This window comes from Neophocaena asiaeorientalis, unplaced genomic scaffold, assembly GCF_003031525.2.
Source record: "Neophocaena asiaeorientalis asiaeorientalis breed wild unplaced genomic scaffold, Neophocaena_asiaeorientalis_V1.1 scaffold130, whole genome shotgun sequence".
NCBI classification, from domain to species: Eukaryota; Metazoa; Chordata; class Mammalia; order Artiodactyla; family Phocoenidae; genus Neophocaena; species Neophocaena asiaeorientalis.
This window is the reverse complement of record NW_020173397.1, coordinates 3,618,246-3,641,168: the sequence shown is the minus strand read 5'-3', so window position 1 is coordinate 3,641,168 and position 22,923 is coordinate 3,618,246. Positions and strand designations below refer to the sequence as shown.

The following is a 22,923-nucleotide window of genomic DNA, read 5'->3' as shown; positions in this document are numbered from 1 at the left end:
CACACAGGACTGCTATTTCACTTCCCAAAAATTCTTTTGCCTCTGCGTGCCTTCCTCTTGGTGTTTGTGTCCTTGATTCAGCGTGGAGTCTCTTTGGTGTTTGTGGAGAAGGCGACTCTGCCGCTCTCTACCTCTGTCTCTCTTGCTGTTTCTCTGTATTTTCATCTTTTCTCCATCTCCCTGCGTTCCCACTCGCCCTCATCTCCACTATCCTTTATAGATATTAGATGTAAGTTTTAAATTATTTGATGTACCTTTAGAGTTTCATGTTCCCTGTACCTAGTTGGAAAGACATGAAAAGTTGTAAACATCTCTGAAAATAAACTAAATTAAGTTGCTTTCTACTTTGCTGACCCTCAACTGATTTTTTTTTTTTTTCCCTCTTTGGGTCAGCAACTCTCAAAAGAAAGAAAAGTTTCCCTCTCTCTGGTGTGGAAGATTGAACTAAATGTGCAGTGACCCTCAAAATCTACCCCAGAAACGAGTTCTTCCCGACAGGGGTGTGTTTCCCAGCTAGTTGCCTGTTTCTCCTCCAGTGAAGAGCAGTAACAAAATCTTCATTGAGGACTGTCCTCATTTTCCCTCTTCTTCCTTTAAATTTCATGGAATGTGTATACAGGTCACACTCTGAAGCAGGCAGTGCAACAGGGAGAGGAACCTGTTAGCTCAACTCAGGGTGTCTTACCTGCCGTGCACACAGGAGATCTCAGCAGTTGAAGGGACCTGGGAGCTATTAATAGTTGTCCATCCTGAAGGGTTTCAGGAAAAAGTTCACTTAGAATTATGGACAAGCCTCCAGACAAGCTAGTCAGTAGTGGCCCAGGTGCTAGGGTGGGTGGCTTGTTTGATTCTGTTGTGCAGAAAGCTTTACACATCAATCCTTCCTGCACCACATAGAGGGAGGGGCCTAGTCATGTCCACAAAGATAGTCATACCTTCTTTTTTAAGCTTCATATACTCCTCGGTGACCTTCTCTTACATTGGTAGGCAAACGAAGAAATACCACTTTAGAGTATGAGAATTATTGCCTCTTTTCCAAGTTGCAGAGTTCTTAAGTGGAGGAATTTGAAAACACGTAGAAAATTGCTGACAGGAGCCAGATAAACAGCAAGGCGCAATGCTTTTTCCTTCTGCTGTGGTTTTGGCACCCCCTACTGACCAGATCCTAATTCTTCCCCGTGTAGCAAACTGCAAGAATGGGGCACTAGTTGTTATTTTGCATATAATGACAGTGGAATGCATTGTCTGTGGAAGTCGTTGCCCTTGCCTCCTGATGTACGTTTCACTTCTTTTGTAGTTTAGGTAAATATTCTCTTACCTTGTATCGGTAGATACAGCCAGATGCCCATCAAGTACAATTATATATTCCTTTAATCGGCAAAGACCTCATTACGCCATTCTTACGCACGGCATGCGATGGGATTTACTTTTTTTCACTGACACTAATGGGATTTCTTTGTAAATTTTTACCCAATGACTCATAAGGGAGAGTCACTCATGTGTAGTAGCTACAAAACAACAGGCCTGTAATCCCTCCATCTCAAAAAGAAAAATTCTAATTATTATGTAATGAAAATGTTTCTCCATGGTTAAAAGATACCTGTAACTCCCATTTATCATTCTTTTTCATCTTCAATCACAGTCCCAAAAATGTCATAGAGTAATTAATGTTAATTATATCTTGACTTGAAGATGCAATTTATTTAATTTGTCAATGAGAATAGTCTTTTCTAATAGTCTGTTTAGATCATTCCTTTTAAATCTTAAAGAAAGCTTCACCAAGAAAACATGAGAGGGCAAATTTAGCATATCCTGCTCTACCTCTGTGATGGCTTCTAGTTTGCTTACAGAATATTCTTATTCATAGTGGACACTTACACACCTGCAGGCAATTCTTTCCATTTAGAAAGACATCCCAACTGAGAATCTTGCTTCTAAAACACTGCACAAATCCAAACCCAGGAGGTTGGCTTGCCCCGGTGGCAGGTAAAAAAAGAGCAACCAAGATGACCATGAATGATTTTAAGATAAATGATAATTTGGTTATTTAAAACAAAACAAGACAAAACAGAAAGTCATTATTAATCACTGTCACTGACTTGGAAGCCTGAAAGGCAGCCGGGTGGCGTGAGAGCAGTCTGTATAATTAAGTAGGTGCTTTACGCTACACATTTTGACCAGGCAAATCTAATAAGTTTATCATTTGACTGCTTGTTTCCCAAGTACCTATACCTGGCCACCCTCAATTGACTCGCGCGTAGCAGCTTCCATTTGTGGCAGTCAGGCTTATTAAACAGCTCTGCTTTGTGTTTTTTCCCTAGTCCTTGAAAATAGATCCGTAAGCATTCTGCTCAGGGGTGATTTGTAAATTGCTTTACAGAAGGCTCCGGTTTCTGCTCAATCCGACTGGGGCCTTATGTTTTCTTCCAGTGTTGTTTGTCAAGGTGCACAAGTTGTTCAAAGAACCAGGTCACAATACTACATGGCAGTGCTTCTTGGCATGGATTGCTTGAAAACCTTGACTCGTTGAAGTGCCCTATGCCATCGCTATGGTTTTTCCACCACCAAAAATGGGAAGGTTTCCTTGTCTTCAGCCAAGATAAAATCATTGGGTTTTTTTCAACTGGGCCCTTCACTTTTTCACTCAACAAAATCAGATTTAAATTGTGTTAACAAAAAGAGAGGTAAGATCAACAAAGAGAATTGGCCTCCGTCTGTCTTAAAATTTTCTAAATTCTCATTTCACAGGCCTAGCTGCTCAGTACAAAACAAATCTAAGTGAAAAGTAAAAGTCTAAAAGAAATCAAGTGTCTAAAAGATTTCCAAAAGAGTAGTAATTATAACCAATATGGAGACTTGGAAACAAATACCAAATACATAGATGCCTGATATTATCTAGATGATTATACACTGAATATATTCTATTTCATCCAGGTATTTGGGCAGGTAAAGCTGCCTAAGCCTTAAGTCAGGGCCTGGATCTTGGCTCCCTGCCAGGAAACAGGGGCAGGGTAGGGGAGAGGGAATTCTCAGATTTAAGAACTTTTAAAGGGAATTTATTTATGGTCAGAGTGAGCAGCAAGGCCACTTAAGGAAACAAGAGCCAGGCCTGTACAATATAAGGCGGGTTGCCCTATATTTTGCTCCACCATGGGGTGTAAACAGCAAACCCTTCCCATAACCTCTTCGGGGCTTTACAACCACACATAGGGAGGAATGTTCATGAGGAGGGAGAAACTCCCTTATAAGATGAACTTCCAAACCAAAATTAGAAGGACAGTGAGGGGGGACTTCCCTGGTGGCTCAGTGGTTAAGAATGCGCCTGCCAATGCAGGGGACACGGGTTCGAGCCCTGGTCCGGGAAGATCCCAATTGCCGCGGAGCAACTAAGCCCATACACCACAACTACTGAGCCCGTGCACCACAACTGCTGAGTCCGTGCACCTAGGTCCCGTGCTTTGCAACAGGGGAAGCTACCACAATGAGAAGCCCCTGCACCGCAACCAAGAGCAGTCCCCGCTCGCCACAACCAGAGGAAAGAAAAAAAAAGACAGTGAGGAAGTCTGCCACCATAAGAGATAGTTGGCAAATACAACAAAGAGAAGAATTCACACTCTCAAAAGTTGCAATAATGGAGCAATCTGAAAAGGACTTTTAACTAAGTAGTGTAGATTTCTCAAGGATAACCTTACCTACCCCATCCTTCCCTGCTTCCTACCTGACTCCCTGACAGAATGGATTTCTAAGAAGTCAGAGAAAAAGAACAAACCGGAAGCTATGCTGTTGTTTTGTTTTGATAGCTGCTCTCAAATGTAGAGCCAAATGACCTAGCAGAGAAGAATAATTAGAATATTAGTCAATTTTATTCTATTTAATAAGCTTAATTAATTTTAAGTAATGCCTTTTTTTTGGCCTTAAATCTCTGTTGTTTGTTTATTTATTATTTTTTTTTATTGGAGTAAAATGGCTTTACAGTGTTGTGTTAGTTTCTGCTGTACAATGAAGTGAATCAGCTATATGTACACCTATATCCCCTCACTCTTGGACCTCCCTCCCACTCCCCCCATCCCACCCATCTAGGCGGTCACAGAGCACTGAGCTGAGCTCCCTGTGCTATACAACAGGTTCCCACTAGCTATCTATTTTACACATAGTAGAGTATTTATGTCAAACCTAATCTCCCAGTTTGTCCCACCCTCCCCTCTCCCCACTGTGTCCACATGTCTGTTCTCTTCATCTACGTCTCTATTCCTGCCCTACAAATAGGTTCATCTGTACCATTTTTGTAGATTCCACATATATGCATTAGTATAGGGTATTTGTTTTTCTCTTTCTGGCTTACTTCACTCTGTATGACATACTCCAGGTTCATCCACATATCTACACATGACCCAATTTTATTCCTTTTTATGGCTGAGTAATATTCCACTGTAAATACATACCACATCTTCTTTATCCATTCATCTATTGTTGGACAATTTAGGTTTAAATTTTATTCTATTTAATAATGAATTATTCTCCAAAAGCTTAATTAATTTTCAGTAATGCCTTAGGTATTTTATAAATGTCTTGACTTAAATTTTCACCCAGGTGTGAAATGCGGAACTCAGAGTGTTTCAATTTTAGTAAAGTGATACATTCTCTATATTCATTCTGCAGTGGAATTGCGGAGTCCTAATCCCTGGACCGCCAGGGAAGTCCCAGGAAAGCTCTTTTTTAAAGTAGAATGTCATCTAGTATATGTAGAAGAAATGATGGAGATTTGCCATTTTGCAGCATCGGAGAGGTGGTTGCTTCAGGCAGGAGTCTTCAGTGGATCCTAAGGCTGGGAGGTGGAGGTTTGATGAGCATCAAAATATTGGTGTGATTTTGGAATACCTCCCCACAAAATGCTAATCAGTTGCAAGGGGGGAAATGCTAAATACAAAGTAGAGAAGGCAGGCAGACGCCAGCATGACCCGTGATTAGAGTTATCATGGCCATTGGTCAGTGTTGAGGTGAGTTCACATCACATCACACAGCTCCTGATTTGACACACTTTGAAGGTACCGCACAGCATTTCAGTGTTGTTCCTGCTGAGAATACAGACCTAAATCAGGTCCTGAGGAAACATCCGATGAATCCAGGTTGAGAGTCATCCTATAAGATGTAAGGTCTGTTCTCTTTAAAGCTGTCAAGGATCTGAAAGATAGGGAAAGACTGAAGAAATGTTCTAACTTGAAGGAGTTTAAAGAAACATGACAATTAATTGCAACATTTATTCCTGGGTAAGGTCCTGGACCAAAAGATAAAGAGACATTATTGAGAAAGTTAGCAAATTTTGAATGGGACCTGAATTGCATAGTGATGATGTGCCAGGGTTGATTTCCTTATTCGGAGGATTTTGTGCTGGTTGTTAAGAAAGTGTTCTTGTTTGGGGAAATACACACTGGAATGTTTAAGGGTAGCATGTCTACCCATTAGATAGCATGTCTGTAGTTGCTCTCAAAAGGTTCAGAAAAAGACTAATGATAATAAGTAAATATAAATTATAGATAATACCATATATATATTACATATCTTTATTATATATAAGAAAGAACAGGAAATAAGCAAATGTAATAAAATATTAACAGTGGAGGGGTCTGTGCGAAGGTGAGTTCCTTGTACTTTTCTGGCTACTTTTCTAAAAGTTTGAAATTATTTCGAAATATATTATTTTTTAAATAAATTACTTTTCAAATGAATTATTTTCTAAAAGCAAGAAAAAAATTCTAAGTGTGGCCTTGGAGGCAGAAATCAGCAATGAGCACAGACAAAGGGTCAGAGTTTGCACAGTGATTGAGCCCTTAGGTAGCTACTTTTTTCTGTTCAGTAGTCAATTCAAGTCAGGATAAATAATAAGAAATACAGCACAACAGCTTCCCAATGTACAGCATGTCAAGGTTCAAGTCCCTACTTTGGTTAGTCACCATACCATTCATGGGTCATCACCCAATTAATCTTTAACCGACTCTCATGAGTAGGGACAGAGCGAGGCACGGGGGTTTATAAAAGTGTAAGATGTGGTCCCCGACCCCCAGGAACGTGATTACAAGGGAGAAACGGGATATATGTCAGTGAGATTCCACAACAGTGCTCAAGCTTAATGTTGAAGAAATAGGACAGTTAATGCTGACAAGCTTTACACAAGGAAAGGATCACCCGTGAGGAGAGTAGTCAGGAAAGCGTTGGGAAAGTGGTTTGGATTCATACACTCTTAGGAGAAATAACAGGCTTCATCTACCCTGGCTGGCTTTCAGTGTCTCCTGACACACCCTCTCTGATGGAGCCCACCTCCACTTGAATACTTCTAGAAATAGTGATGCATGTTCTCCTGAGGCAGTCCATTTTCCTGTTGATAAGATCAGATTATTTGGAAAGTTCTCTTTTATGTAGAGCCAAACTGTGCCTCTTTGTACGTACTGTTGCTTTCTACTTTGGGACAACACAAAATAAGCTCAATTCATCTTCTGCCTATAACCCCGTCACATATTTGCAGACCAGTCTCATGTCTCCTCTCATTTCTCTTACTCCTGTCAAACATTTTCATTTTTTTTAACTGTTATAGATTTATTAGCTCCTTCACTAACCTAGGTGGACTAATCTGTCAGTGAATCCAAAGGATGTTCCTAGTAAGCTGTGGTCTCATTAATGAAGAATATAATGGGATTTTTACCTCTCTAAGATGGAATACCACATGCTATTAAATGCAGCCTAAGATTGCATTAGCTTTCTTTGGCAGCAGCATGGGCCATGTTGAGACTGGAATGCTCAAGTGTTTTCCATGTGAACTGCCAACCCAGTTTTTCCCCCAGCCTGAACCTATGTAGTTGATTTTATAAGTGTAGCTTTTTGCTTTACCCCTACTAGATCTCATCCTAAAATAAAGAACCGGTCCAGCTTGAAATCACTGGGAATTTTGAGTATCATCTCATGGGTAGGGCATCCCTTTTTTATATGTGTTTTATGCAAAATCGCTGAAAAATAGTACATCCAGCACTGGTTTTGTTTTTATTAAAAAAAAAAATATGACCAACCAGAGAGAGCTTAAATTCATCCCTAGAGATTCTCCCTCCAGGTTGATTGTGATCATTAATCAACTGTCTTTGTTGTGGCCTTTAACGACTACTAAAAATAGTTCTCGGGCTCCCCTGGTGGCGCAGTGGTTGAGAGTCCGCCTGCCGATGCAGGGGACACGGGTTCGTGCCCCGGTCCGGGAAGATCCCACATGCCGCAGAGCGGCTGGGCCCGGGAGCCATGGCCGCTGAGCCTGTGCGTCCGGAGCCTGTGCTCCGCAACGGGAGAGGCCACGACAGTGAGGGGCCCGCGTACCACAAAAAAAAAAAATAGTTCTCTATCCAATCCCCCTTGGTGTCATTTGAGGTGAGTTGACTGTCAGCTCTTTCACTAACTCTTGTTTTTGAAGGATCCCATTTTTTAAAGTTTCCCTACAAAATTTAATGTAAAAAAGAAGACACAACCTGACTGTGAGGCGTCATCAAAACCATTACAGTTAAGAAATTCACTAACAAAAGGAGATGTATACCTCCCATGAATGAAGATGACTAAAACACACATTTAAAACACTTTCCTTGATAGGCACCAAGTGAATAGCTTGGCACTGTGAGGGAAAGGTAAAGAAATTATAAATTGAAATGGAAGGGTTGATGTAATAAAAGGCAAGCAACATCAAAATGGAATTCTTATCCCATAAACTACAGGCACTTGTTGTTACAGATAACAAAAGCCTGAAATCAGAAAGCTTTTCTTCCAACAGTGAAAGTCAGAATATAATATGACTTGAGTAATATGTTACAACTTATACATCTAATTGTTTTTTTTTTTTTTTCCTGCTCCTCAGAATTGATCAATGTTAACATCTTGGAATATGTGCAGCCAGATTACTTTTAAGAAAAATAATTGTTTTTATAAAAGTATATATGTTGTCCTTGAGCAATCTGAGCAAAGCAGAAAACACAAAAATGAAAATTAAACATTAAATTTTAGCTAAAATTAATAGGAAAAGAAAGTACAGTGAACATAAAGTGTTTCTTCAATAAGAGAGATAATTTTCTTTAAAAAAAAAACCTCTAAATTTAAGAGATTACAAAAAACATTAAGATGTTAGAGTCCACATTTTTTATTACATGCTTTAAATGTATGTGAGGGTTTTTTTTACATTTTTTAATTGAAGTATAGTTGATTTACAATGTTTTGCCAGTCTCTGCTGTACAGCAAAGTGACTCAGTTATACACATATATACATTTTTTAATATTCTTTTCCATTATGGTTTATCCCAGGAGATTAGTTATAGTGTCCTGTGCTATACAGTAGGACCTTGTTGTTTATCCATTCTAAATGTAATAGTTTGCATCTACCACCTGCAAACTCCCACTCCATCCCTCTCCCTCCCCACTGCCCCTTGACAACCACAGGTCTGTTCTCTATGTCCGTGATTCTGTTTCTGTTTTGTAGATAGGTTCATTTGTGCCATATTTCAGATTCCACATATAAGTGATATCATGTGGTATTTGTCTTTCTCTTTCTGACTTACTTCATGTAGTATGATATATACTCCACACTTTATCTCATGTCGATGGAGTGGAAATCGTGCTGCTATGAATATAGGGGTGCATGTATCCTTCTGAATTATAGTTTTGTCCGTGTATATGCCCAGGAGTAAGATTGTTGGATCATATGGTATTTCTAGTTTCCCGAGGAACCTGCATACTGCTCTCCATAGTGGCTGCATCAACTTACATTCACACCAACAGTGTAGGAGGGTTCCCTTTTCTCCACACCCTCTCCAGCATTTCTTATTTGTAGATTTTTTAATGATGGCCATTCTGACTGGTGTGAGGTGATACCTTATTGTAGTTTTGATTTGCATTTCTCTAATAATTAGTGACGCTGAGCATCTTTTCATGTGCCTCTGGCCATCTGTGTGTCTTCTTTGGAGAAATGTCTGTTAAGGTCTTATGCCCATTTTTCAATCAGGTTGTTTGTTTTTCTGTTGTTGAGTTGTATGAGCTATTTGTATATTTTGGAGATTAATCCCTTGTTGGTCACATCACTTGCAAATATTTTCTCCCATTCTGTAGGTTTTTTCTTTTTTTTTTTTTGTTTTGTTTTTTGCTTTGTTTTGTTTTTGTTTTGTTTTTTATGGTTTCCTTTGCTGTGCAAAAGCTTATAAGTTTGACTAGGTCCCATTTGTTTATTTTTGTTTCTATTGCCTTTGGAGACTGACCTAAGAAAACATTGGTACAATTTATGTCAGAGAATGTTTTGCCTATGCTCTCTCCTAGGAGTTTTATGGTATCATGTCTTATGTTTAAGTCTTTAAGCCATTTTGAGTTTATTTTTGTGCATGGTGTGAGGGTGTGTTCTAACTTCACTGATGTACATGCAGTTGTTCAACTCTTCCAGCACCACTTGTGGAAGAGTCTGTCTTTATCCCATTTTATAGTCTTGCCTCCTTTGTGAAAGATTAATTGACCGTAGGTGTGTGGGTTTATTTCTGGGCTCTCTATTCTCTTCCATTGATCTATATGTCTGTTTTTATACCAATACCACACTGTTTTGATTACTGTAGCTTTGTAGTATTGTCTGAAGTCTGAGAGAGTTATGCCTCCTGCTTTATTTTTTTCCTCAGGATTGCTTTGGCAATTCTGGGTCTTTTATGGTTCCATATAAATTTTTGGATTACTTGTTCTAGTTCTGTGCAGAATGTCATGGGTAATTTGATGGGGATCACATTAAATCTGTAGATTGCTTTGGGTAGTATTGCCATTTTAACAAAATTAATTCTTCCAATCTAAAAGCATGGGATATCTTTCCATTTCTTTGAATTCTCTTTAATTTCCTTCATTAATGTTTTATAGTTCTCAGCATATAAGTCTTTCACCTCCTTGGTCAGGTTTATTCTTAGGCATTTTTTTGATATGATTTTAAAAGGTATTGTTTTTTACATTCCCTTTCTGATATTTCATTGTTAATGTAAGAAATTATGCATCTAGTTGTTGACCTAATCATTAACAGAGTGCTTAATAATTAAATCCCCTTCCCATGGTTGTTTTGACCTTTAGAGCAAAGCATAGTTTACTTTCTGACCTCTTGATATTATAGAAAACACTATAAAGCATAAAAGATTTTTTTTTTACTCTAGGAAAGTTAAGCGCTTGGTAAATATATATGTATATATTTATATTTCTATTTTGAGCATCAATCCTCTGCAGTTCTAAATTTATCATTCTCTGTGGGATGAACCAACCACAAGCTAGAAAGTTTAGGAGTGTTGTTGGTCCTATTTATTGTTGCTATTTAATTACATCCAAACCCAGACATCAATTCACATCTTGAGTTCTAATTGCCTTTGAGAGTTCTGTGCACAGAACAATAGCTGGAGTGACTCTTCAGAACAGAAGTCGTAAATATAGGTTCTTCCTGATCTTAATGAATTAAAACCAAAGGAGGGGAGACAGTTTTGTTTTGAAGAAGCCATCTGTTTATTTGTGTACAGTGTTTGTATTCAAATTGCAAGAAATTCATCAAGTATAAAGCATCAGAATTCATAACACAGAAAGCAGGAGTACTGAACAAGCATACAATTTGAGAAAACCAAGTAGCTAATGAGGTTTGGAACCTCTTTAGTTTAATCTTCTCTAGTGCCAAGGAGACCTCTCTGGTGTGTGTACAGTGCTTGTCTTCCTTTGCATTGATTCTTGGTACTTCAGGGCTCAAAATGTGAATTGGTGACAAGTGCTAAGGTAATGAATTAGCAGCTGTCAGCACAGCAACTGTGCCAGCATAATCCTTGATTTAGAGCACTTCTCTGGTCCTTGGTTAACAGGCAACTGAGTTCACCAGTAATAAAATCTGTCCCAGACAGCTACATGTGCATAAAGGGATGAACATTTATTTAGGAAACAAATGTCAATTAAAAATGTCAGCCGGAATTGTATATGACTCTAGGCTTTAGGGTAGGTGCCAACTGCAAGACATTTTTAAGGACCTGAACGTGGACATTTGACTCTGCACTCATCAGTGTGATGTGTAAGCTTATAGCTAGAGCCAGCATTTTAGGCATAAAATCATCACTTCTTTTTACCTGTCTAAGGCAGTAACTTGATTACTCTTGCAGTGAAGCCCTCTGAAACCATCTTCACCCCATGGCCTTCTTTGAATTTCTTCTGCATTTACATATCCTCAGCTGACTACACATAATCAAGAGTGCAAATTGCCATATTATGCCCTTAGCCTTGTTGCATGGATGATTTGTGAATGGAGATCATGTTTTCAGCTAAATGAAGGGAGTCAGCTTAGCACAATAGATAATTCCTCAACCACCCTTAGGTATCAGTTTCCCGCATCTGTTAAATAGCCGATAATACTACGTATTTGTTGAGAATAAATGAAGCAATCCTTGTCAAGCGTGTAACATGGTATCTAGAATGTGAGGGGCTCGATTAGTTTTTACAAATAAGTTTTTTATATCTTTCTTGGTACTAGGGCACTGTTATCCTTATAACACCTAATGAGTGCTTGGTAGATAGATCAACAAATGAATGAAGGTACATTAAAATGAAAATCTAAATTGTGAAATCAGTGGACAGCTATTTAAAATAGAATAAGGTGACATCTTGCCAAATACAAACCACAGACATATATCATTTTTTCCAGGAATTATATGTTCCAATCTTCATTTTATAGGTGAAAATTTAAATTAAAAAATGATAAATGACATGTTAAGTCAAATGGAGCTATTCCTAGATTTTCTGCTTAGCATTATACTAAGGTGATTTGCTCTCAACTCCTTCGCTCATTTAAAAAAATCTCAGTTTGTATCTTTTCCTGTGGGTCAGTTAACCAATGGAGTATATTTTGATTATGTGACTTGCAAAAAGCCTCAGGTTTTGAAACAAACAGTTTTGTCTCCCATTACCTCTTAGCTAGGAGTACCTGTTTTTCACTTCTCATTTCATGGACATCATTCGTTCAGCAGTGACTAAAAGCACACCAGTCCACTCATCATGAGCTTTACCTATTTTCAGAAAACAGCAAAAGTATGTCCCTCCACTAGATTATAATCTATTTATGGACACAGGCTTTCCTTTTTTAACAACCTGAGATGTTTGCTTTCCACAGTTGGATAAAAGGGTAGAAAAACTGTTTTAAATACTCTCTTTAAAGAGGAAATTTTAGTGGGTGGGTTGTTGGAAAAAAACACCAATCAAAAGTCTTCTATGAGACTCCATTACAAAATTCTCAGCTGAGATTTTAATCTAAGAGCTACATTCAGTAAATGTTTATGTGCCACACAGCGTGTGAAACACAATCCTGTGAATGTTGAAGGGGATTAACCATTGTTTTTATATTGTTTTTGTTTGCTTTTGACTTGTCTTCTTTATTATGGTTTGTTTGGTTGGTTTTGTTTGACTTGTACAGAGAAATTTCTGGAATATGGCTGAATTCATAATTTTATTCCTTAGGCACTTATATGACCTTTTTATTTAACTCAAATTGCTTTTCACCATTTTATTCTCTGACACCATTTATGAAAGCCTATTTCAGTGAGAAATAAGAGACTCCCTATGTGTGAATGTAGTTTTAGAGTTTATAAACTCTCTTGGCTAAGCAAGTCCTTTCTGTTCCCAATTAAAACTGTAATGTAAAGGGTGAATTTTAAAATGAATTAGTAGTCCTTATTTTAAAGAAGTAATACATGGGGCTTCCCTGGTGGCGCAGTGGTTGAGAGTCTGCCTGCCGATGCAGGGGACACGGGTTCGTGCCCCAGTCCGGGAAGATCCCACATGCCGCGGAGCGGCTGCGCCCGTGAGCCATGGCCGCTGAGCCTGCGCGGCCAGAGCCTGTTGCTCCGGAGAGGCCACAACAGTGAAAGCCCCGCGTACCGCAAAAAAAAAAAAAAAAAGTAATACATGAGTAAAGTCAGACAGAGAAAGACAAATATTACTATATCATTGATATGTGGAATCTAAAAAAATGATACAAATGAACTTATTTACAAAGCAGAAAGACTCACAGCCATAGAAAACAATCTTATGGTTACCGAAGGGGAAGGCGGGAGCTACGTTAGGAGTTTGGGAGGAACTGATACACACTACTGTGTATATAAAATAAACAAGGACCTACTGTATAGCACAGGGAACTATATTCCATATCTTGTAATAACCTATAGTGGAAAAGAATCTGAAAAAGAATGTATATATATATGTATAGCTGAATCACTTTGCTGTACAGCAGAAACTAACACAACATTGTAAATCAACTATTGTTCAATAAAAAGAAGTTATATATACATATAATGTTGTCAGTGATGCTCATTACAGCATTATTTATAATTGTAATAAAATTTGCTAAAATGTTTACTAGTTTCAAAGTGATTGAAACTATTAACAGCATATTATGCAGATTATAAAAATATGTGGATAAAGGTATAAGCCTATATTAAGTAGAGAAAAAAGGAAAATCACATGTGTAGCATGTTTACAATAATGCAAAACAAGACAACCGAAAAATTATGAATCCAAAAGACAGGAGGAAATTATACTAAAATGAAAATAGGGGTTTTATCTGGACAGTCAGAAACTGAGTAGGATTTTGTTTTGTTTTGTTTTGGTCCCTTCTTTCAAATTCCCTGAATTTTCTAAATTCCCTATACTAAACATGTATCACTTTTATAATAGGAAAAAACCCCAACAAACTTCAAATTAACATGGATTTTCCTGTTTGCACTCAGCTGTAGTATTGCTTTCTAGTGAAACTGGGGAGATCTAAAAACCTTTTTGAAGAGATAATTTCAGAGCAGTCTGCCAGCAGTAGGCCCTTCCATAAGTGTCTTAAGAGAGCTAACCCCAGTGCTCCCCAGCTGAGTTCTGCTGCTCTGTGAAGGTTCACGTAATAAGTGTTTTCATCTTTTCATATTAAAAATGACCTCCTGGCCCGACTCTGAGCTTCCCAGATGACTAAGGTTTGCCGGGCACAGACTAAGACAAAATAAAGCAAAACTCCTTAGTATTTCATCCTGCACTTGGATTCTACGTTTTATTTCCACACCAGCTCACAGGCTTTGTTGTTTTGCTTTGTTTTCACTCTCCAGATCCAACAAGGGTAATGGTACCCCCTTCCAGTATGGATGTCACTGTTGGAGAAAGTATCGTTCTGCCATGCCAGGTAACCCACGATCACTCGCTAAACATCATGTTTACTTGGTCATTTAATGGACACCTGATAGACTTTGACAAAGACGGGGACCACTTTGAAAGAGTCGGAGGGGTAAGTATTAATATCAAACTATCCTCAGGAAATGCAATCAGCAATTAAAGGTCTCAAAACGGACTCAGATGAGTCGTTTAGACTAACTTTTGTTCAAACACCTTATTTCCGAAAACTCTTGGTTAATATCTGCTCCTTTTTGAGTGATGATTGCAGCCCTGCTCATTGAGCCACCTATAGGCCATGCCTTTTCTTAATCCTCATCATCCTTAACCCTACAGGTTAGTTATTCATTACTGGGTATGAATGAGAAAACTGAGGCTAATGGGAGCTATATGGCTTGCCTGGCCCTCACTGCTACTAAATTGCAGAAAGCAGCTTCAAACTTCAAATCCCAAGTTCTCTGCCCCATACTGTACCATATGCCATTGAACCTGATGAAGAAAATAGCTTAAGGACAGTTTACTCAGATGCTTTTAGGCTGCTGTTTAAACACCCTTTGGCTCTTGTAGAAGACTTACCATTGTGAGGTTAGGACTCTCTTTCTCGAATCTGAAAGTCTGATCAGATTATTTAGTATCTCCAGATAATTTGAATTCTAATCGTTGAATTTTCAAAATGCCTTACTTTCCATAAAATAGTATCATTGAACTCTTACACTAATAAGAGGTTAACTCTGGAAACAGTTTGAATCTATCACAATCATTCTCAAAAATAATTTTTCTGCCCTTGGGACTTCCCTGAAGGTCCAGTGGTTAAGACTTTACCATCCAATGCAGGGGGTGCGGGTTCAATCCCTGGTCGGGAAGCTAAGATCCCACATGCTTCACGGCCAAAAAAACCAAAACATAAAAAAAAACAGAAGCAATATTGTAACAAATTCAATAAAGACTTTAAAAATGGTCCACATCAAAAAAATCTTTAAAAAAAAATTGTTCTGCCCTTGTTCTGCCCTAACATAGCCCTACTCTCCTATTAGCCATGAAGATTCGGGGGATGGGGGGATAAATTGGGAGATTGGGATTGACATATACACACTACTGTACGTAAAGTAGATAACTGATAAGGACCTATTGAATAGCACAGGGAACTCTACTCAATACTCTGTAATGACCTGTATGGGAAGAGAATCTGAAAAAGAGTGGATATATGTATGTATAACTGATTCACTGTGCTGTACACCTGAAACTAACACAACATTGTAAATCAACTGTAGTCCAATAAAAATTAAAAAAAAAAAAACAGGTTCATTCTGGCTGCTATTATCATGGAGGAGTCCAATCAAAGACAGCAGCATGTAAGCATGAGTCTGTGTTGAAAAGCCCTCCCATCCCTCATGCTCCCACAGGAATCGGATTTACTCACCTCATCTTACCCCCATCCCTTATGTTGGGAATAAATGGGCTAAGGCTTACAAATTATCCGTACGATATGTGGAGGGCCTATGTTCCTCTCAAAGATAATGCTATTCCTCTTATTTACATTCTCGCTGCCTTTGTCAAACAGTACCTCTCCACTGAATTACAGAACACCAAAAATGATCTGAGTAACTATTTTCTCAACTCTCCCAAGGACCGTATACAACTGGTACCATTTTAGATGCACGAGACAGAAGTTAATTCATTACGTCAGTGGATGGCTCGAGTCGTTAGTAATTCTCTCTTGGAGTCCTGGTTGAGGAAGGCTGGATGAAATTGCCATTATTAACCATTCTGAACCACTTTGATACGGTTCAGCCTAATAACTCTGCCCAAGTGAGAGTGATATTAACTACTTCACAAGGGCATTGAGGATATTAAATACCTTCAGGTCTAGAAAACTACATAGCGCAATGCCTAGCACAAAAGAAGTATGTGAGAAACATTAACGGTTGTATTCATTGAAGGAGGGTAACATTAATTCTAATAAAATAAGCATATATACTGAGAAAACCTTCATAGATTAAGCAGACTATTTGTTTTCAGACTAAAATAAATGTCTTGGGCATAAGAGGTAATAAAAAATAAAAATATTATCTCTCAGAATGGCACAGGCACCAACCAATCAGAACAGATGCTTGGGCAATCAAAATAGATGTCCTGCCAATCAGACAGATATGCACTTCATGCTGGACGGGCTGCACGTCAGCCAGGGCTGAGGCACAGATGGAGATACCCGTGATGGAGTCAAGCACTAGCGACCGCCTTTTGTTGAGACCTCTGTCCATGGAATCACTCTCATTAGCCTTTTGTATGGGAAGTGTTTGTCTCTCTTGTGATACCAGTACTAGCACCAATCAACCATTGCTAAGAAGTAACTGCAAAATGCGGGACAGCACTACAAATTGTGAGAGCTAAGCGTGTTAGCCACCAGGGTAATAAGTGTCTATAGGGTTAGCGCTGGATAACAGAAGAGGTAAGGAAGCAATTCTGCAGTCAAGCCCATTTCTCAGTTTCTGCTTCCTGTGTCAGTGTGGTACAGACGATGTTTGGGAGAGCCGACCTATTGCAGTGTTCGGAAGAGTTATTATTTCATTGTCCTCTGAGCGGCTTTGAGTGTTCGGTCAGGAACAGAGCAGACAGCAGTGCTGTTTTGTTCTCTTTGGTAGGAACATAAATGTAGATCTCAGTAAACAGTTTGGTCTGTATGACTTTGAAGGGAAAGAGAAAGTTACTGGAGTCTCCTTCTGTGAGACTCATACCTCAATCCCGAGTTTATTTTTTTCTTTGTTTCACTTTTACGTTAAAAACACAAATCTGGTCAAAATCTGCAAATAAGGAGAGCACACTCCAAACCACACAGTCATAAAATTCTGTTAATGGATTGCTGTGCTGAAATCTGCTGGCTACAACTGGTTTCTTTGACCTTCAAGCCCTTGTTGAATAAAACAAATTATTGAGATAGTGTAGCCATTTCCTTTAAACCACTACGACTTCCCACTTTCCCTGCACATACCCCCTTGTGAGGCATATTTTTTGTTTAAGCCTCTGTTCAAAGTCCTAGCGCATGAAATGTCTTAGGTAAAGTAGTATTAATAATCACGATGATGATGATAACTTATATTTGCAAAGTGCCTAATCATTTATCAAGCATTTGCATATATATCAGCTCTTAATCCTCACAGAATCTCTGTGAAATATGGTAGCAATTACCCTATTTTACTAGCAATTATAAGACTTGATTAGTAAATAGTAGAATCTGGATGAGAACCCAAGTGTTATAAATGAAATATAGATTTCAGGTTTAAAAAAAAAATTCACAGCTCTCCTTGAATTAGATTAAGGTCTTTGACATAATTGTTTCACAAGGAAAACTGATCGTAGCCATCCGTAATACTAGTTTAAATTTACCCTGTGCTTCACAGTTTTCAGGATTTCACATACACATAAAATCTCATTTGATTCTCACAAGCTAGCACGGTAGGCAATGCATCCTTCTTTCACAGGTCAATAAACTAAGGCCCAGAGACATTAAGAGACTCACAGGAAGTCACACAGCAGGGATCAGCCCCAGACAACTAAGTCCCCAAACTTCAGCTCTCTCTTGACGATATGCTTTTGCCTTTCTTCTAATCCTGTTTACAGCTATTGGCAGTTCTGTGTCTTTCATTGCTGTGGGTAAATATGTAATATGCTGTACTGAAACCAAGGAGGAAAACTAAGTACACATTTAGAATGAGAATTAGATCTTTCCAGCTGATAGTACAGCAGTCTGGTAACGAGTAGGAACTGGAGCCTGAAACCGTGTGGGCTCACATTCTGGTTCTGCCACTGATCAGCTAGGTGACTCTAGGCAAGACGAATAACCTCTTTGTGCTTGAGCTTCTTCATCTGTAAAGTAGGGATAATAAAAGTACCTACCTCACAGGACATGTCAGTATTTGGTGTAATATATGCCTGCCAGATATTAAGTACCATTAAGTATTATCCAATATTATTGTCATTTAGAAGCATAACAAGAGGGCCAAAATAACCTATGTTATCTTGTCATCCATCAAGGTTTAGAAATAAGCATAGCTTCCTGACTCTGAACCCTTGGGTGTTCGCTTGCTCAAGCAGTTGTTCTCCAAGTTTTTGATGAACAGAGCTCTGAAACCGAACTCCAAGGTGTAGCAGTGTTCTTCAGTTGAAATGCCAGCTTTGTGATGGCCTGTGGAGGCATCTCCTCACATGTATTAAAAGTCCCGTGCTGGTGAATGATGTAGAAATATTTCTAGGGCACATAGACATCCGTACCGGGATGTAATTAGCCCTATTCATCTGCTGATCAAACATACATTTGGCATTGGAAAACAAATTAGCACTGTTCCACACTAGGTGATGCAAGATTTCCTTGGAGAGTCTGGTCCTCATAATTCATTAATTCAAACCTGGGAGCAGTCAGAATGATGCCTATAAGACAGGGTTGTGCAGTAAAATAACAGATGCTTCCAAATGTGGGCTTGCCTCCCCTTTCCAAATAAAGAGTTCCCAAGTACTGCAGTGCCAGCGAAGGCTGTAGGCTGAGGGCGTATCTGAAGAAACCCACAGGACTAGGTCAGCAGCTGCTTTATTACGTAAGTTTAAGTGCTTCCAGCGTGGATGGCAAACTGCTCCAGAGACACAGAGAAGCCAGACACCTGAGGTCTTGTCCTAGGTGTGTTCTGAAGATGTTGCTCTTGTTATCTCTCAGGCAGGCTCACATATTTTTAATAGGCCATGGCTTGCATCACTAATGTTTTCATCAGCCAGTGTAAAATAAATCCATTAGTTACAGTGTCCTTCATGTGATAATGGTATTTAGAGCTCATTAAAAAGTAATTGTAGCCACTTTCCCCTACTTTATCAGCAGGATTCAGCTGGTGATTTGATGATCCGGAACATCCAGCTGAAGCATGCTGGGAAATACGTCTGCATGGTCCAGACAAGTGTAGACAAGCTGTCTGCCGCTGCTGACCTGATTGTGAGAGGTATGGGAATTTTGGGTTTTGTTCTTAAAATATACTTGTGATATCTGCTCCTGCACAGAGTTCTAAAAACCTCAGTGGTTTAGAATTACAGGGGAAAAGACGATAGAAGGTAAACATTGTAAACAGTGGTTGAGAGTCTACAGAAGTCTTGTGTGCAGCTGTTTCTCGTAGGGGATCAGAAAGTGCAGAGCAAACTCAGTTACTCTGTACTGAAAATAACTCCTATAAATGCTCCCAGTACTCTGATTGATAGTGTTGGAGTTCAACACCAGAATAACTAGAACAGAATAACTTTAGATTAAGAAAAGCAAACAGCTTAAAGAAGGATGAAACTGTGCCTTTTGCTGTTTCATCTGGGCTCAACCAAATTACAGTAAGTCCCCTAAATACGAACCTTCAAGTTGCAGACTTTCAAAGATGCAAACTTGCGTTCCATCAACGTCAGGCGTGAGTGAAATTGCAGCTTGCCCTCCATCTTCCGTTGTTGACAATCTTTCAACTCTACCATCTCCCACTTCCTCTCCTTCCTGCAGTCAGTAACTCTTCTTGCATGTTGACTTGATGCCAGCCCCTGTAGGCCAGCTGTTGTACTACTGTAATTTTCAAGGTACTGTATGTAAGATTAAAAATGTTTTCTTTATTTTTTATGTTTGTTTTTTATGTATTATTTGTGTGAAAAGTATTGTAAACCTATCACAGTACAGTACTATATAGCTGACTGCGTTAGTTGGGTACCTCGGCTAACTTTGTTGGATTTAGGAACAAATTGGACTTACGAACTCGCTCTCAGAATGGAACTCATTCTCATGTAAGGGACTTACTGTAGTGAGTTAGGTCACTGATGTAACGGTGGCTTAAGTAAAGTCATCACCAGTTTTTCCCATTTGTTTTCCCCTAAAGTTAATACTTCTGTCCAGTTTCTAAAATATGGCTTTAGAAGGAAATAGTTCCTGCCTGGGATATAGTCAATAAGCAGGAAGTTGATGTCAAAACTGACATTGGTGAGATTCTCTTGCATATGACAGACATGGCCTAACTTCATCCAAATGGCTGTGAATGACTTGGCTGAGCCTCAACAAACCAATGTTTAAAGGCACAGTAAGTGGACTTTTAAGAACGATTTTTTTAATTAAAGTTCAAGTCTTTGTGAACCAGTGTACATGCCAGAATCAAACTGATGCAAGCTCAGGGGTTTGCTAAAGTTAAATGTAAAGCCAAATCAGAACATCCAAATAATCTCTTAGCCAGCATCTCCTTCATTCGAACCCTAACTATTGGTGTTTAGGAATCTTTGGCCAGCAGAATTTTGAGTGCAAGCAAACAAATACAGGAGGTGTCAGATTTGGAGGCAGGATGAATCTGAGTACACAGAGAATAAGATATTATTGGAAGCCACAAAAAGTGTTGCCATATCCTGTGGGCATAACATGAGGGGGGAGGTGTGTGGAAGTTAGCAACTCAAACTGATTGTCAAGAGAGGATAAGAAAAATAGCTTTTCCATCAGGTCTGCTTTGGTTCCCCTTTAAATCGCCTTAAAAACCTTTCTATAATGGAAGGAATAAGGGCCAGAGAAGAGAAAGAACTTCCAACTTGGGTAGAGCTACCCACAGTATAACCTACAGGACCGGGTTTATTTCCACTTTAAAATACACCAGAGCTGGTCTGCTCTCCCACTGGGGACCAAAAGAATTCTGTTGTTGAAAATGTATCCTCTATTTCATTAGGATAGTGTTCAGATCAGCAGTTTAAACACCAATAAATTAGACTAATAAATATTTAAATTAGTAATAGTTGAATTTCTTAAATGATATTGTATACTTCATTTCACAGAAAATAACATGAAATACCAAGAGGAATTTGCAAATGCGGTCTAAAAGAACATCTAGCCTGATCAGTTAATAAAGCCAATAAATTAATATGCCATTTTAAACCATCATCTTTTGTTTTACCTCCTCCTAGCTCTGCCCTTTCAGCTTTTCTGCGTGTTGCAGAGGCAAGGCTGGTATGCGTTGCACTGACCTGTAAGAGATTTTTGTGTCTGAAACTAGTAAAGCTTGGAGTCTTGTCTCTGGCTTCCTTGATTCTCTGATATCCACTTTATTTAATCTAGAGCACTCGAACAGCAGCTAGAAAGGCCACCCTTCCCTGAGAAAGAAACAGGGATGCAGGTGTAACACCTGCATTCCCTCTGCTGTTGCCTGTGACACAAACTGTTTGAGCCCCAGACCATGTTACCACTTTGCTCAGAGGATAAACATTTGCTCATTTTGTCATTTTGAAAGAGAGACCCAACTTCCCCAAAACAAAGGTGGTAAACATTCTGCAGGGTGTAGCATATCTACACTTGGGTGGGGCTGGTAGCAGGGACGTAACAAACAGCAAACCGTGCTGTGAAAGTACCATCTTACCCCCCGTGGCCAACTTCATGCCACCCCTTCATGTCCTTCATCCTAGTTGCCAACAGTGGGCTCAGATCTTCCTCTATCAATTTAATTCACTGAGGAATGTGGAGAGGAACACTTTTCTCCTTGTTGTACTTTGATTCTAAAGGCCATGGAAGGAGCATCTATTTTAAGAAAGGATGGGAATGCTAGGATGAGAAAGCTGGTGAGAAAAAAAAAAAAAAAGATTATATTGTCTTCTGGACTTTCCTCTGATTAATAAGAGTCCTGAAGACCAGAGGTTACCTCAGTTCTATCTGGGTGGCATTAGACTGACATGCTGAAATGTCACCATGGAAAATTAATCAGTGCCAGCATACCGACTTGCAGACCTTTCATTCAGGAGTAGGAGGGAGAAGATAAATTTAGTCTCATCTGTGGGTCTATAAGAAATGATCTTTAAAAAAGGAAAGAGAAATTTAGGGCATCACTTAAAGGGTACGGAAGTGAGTCCCAGAACAAAGTGTTACTTCCAGAAATTGCCATTAACTTCTCAGCACTCTGTGAAAGGTCTCTTTCTTCCCTGCCCCTGCGCCATGGCCCCGTAGTATTTTGGAAGAACATGTGATTGCTGTCCTGGGCCTCAGCCCATCCCTCCCAGGAAGATCTCCTTCCTCCTGTCTAATGGACACAAACTGTGTCGTTATGTGTCCCTCACAGTCACCTTCTCTGCCTGGGTAGTCACTTGTTAGAAATGCCTTTAACCGCCTGCTAAGAGCGTTTCATGTTGGAATCAAGGACAGCTTTGAGTCTTTGCTCTGGCTCTGCTGTTATTTTTGTGTTTGCTTACCAACCACTTTCCAGCCGTCTGTTTCTTTATGATTTACAAGCCTTCATTTAAAACTGATTTCCTCCCGTTTCAATGGTCTAAGTACAATGGCAGAAACAATGCACATCCAGAGCAGAAGGAGGAAGATACAGGTGTGAAACTTACAGAAACTGCCAATGTGGTCCTTCGACTCTCAACCCGATTTTGAAATCGCTTTGAAGAAGGCACAGTCTTGGGGCTCGTGCACACAGGCCACTTTCACAGCAGTTCCCTGGCACGCAAGTGTGTGTTGGCATTTTACGTGGACATTCCAATGCAGCTGGAATGTACAGAGCAGCACTGAGACCCCCAAAGTTCTAAAGTCACCTTCGCTCACATCATCAGGGGTAGAAGTGACCATTTCCAGGAGGCTCCAATCTTCACTTACCCAGATAACAGTGTCCAACCCATAGTAGGAACGTGTAATATATGATGGATGGATTAATGAATTTGGGCCCTGGTGGTACCCCAATATTCTCTCTTGACATCTAG

The 22,923-nt window shown here is 39.4% G+C and overlaps 1 protein-coding gene across 1 annotated transcript in view; it reads left to right on the top strand.

Annotated features, from left to right (window-relative positions):
• The window catches only part of CNTN4 (contactin 4), a 482,944-nt gene that overhangs the window by 440,588 nt on the left and 19,433 nt on the right, over positions 1-22,923 (top strand). The window contains exons 12-13 of the mRNA XM_024747094.1: positions 14,139-14,314; positions 19,061-19,181. Of these exons, the coding sequence (XP_024602862.1) occupies positions 14,139-14,314; positions 19,061-19,181 (297 nt within the window). The remainder of the gene's footprint in view (positions 1-14,138; positions 14,315-19,060; positions 19,182-22,923) is intronic.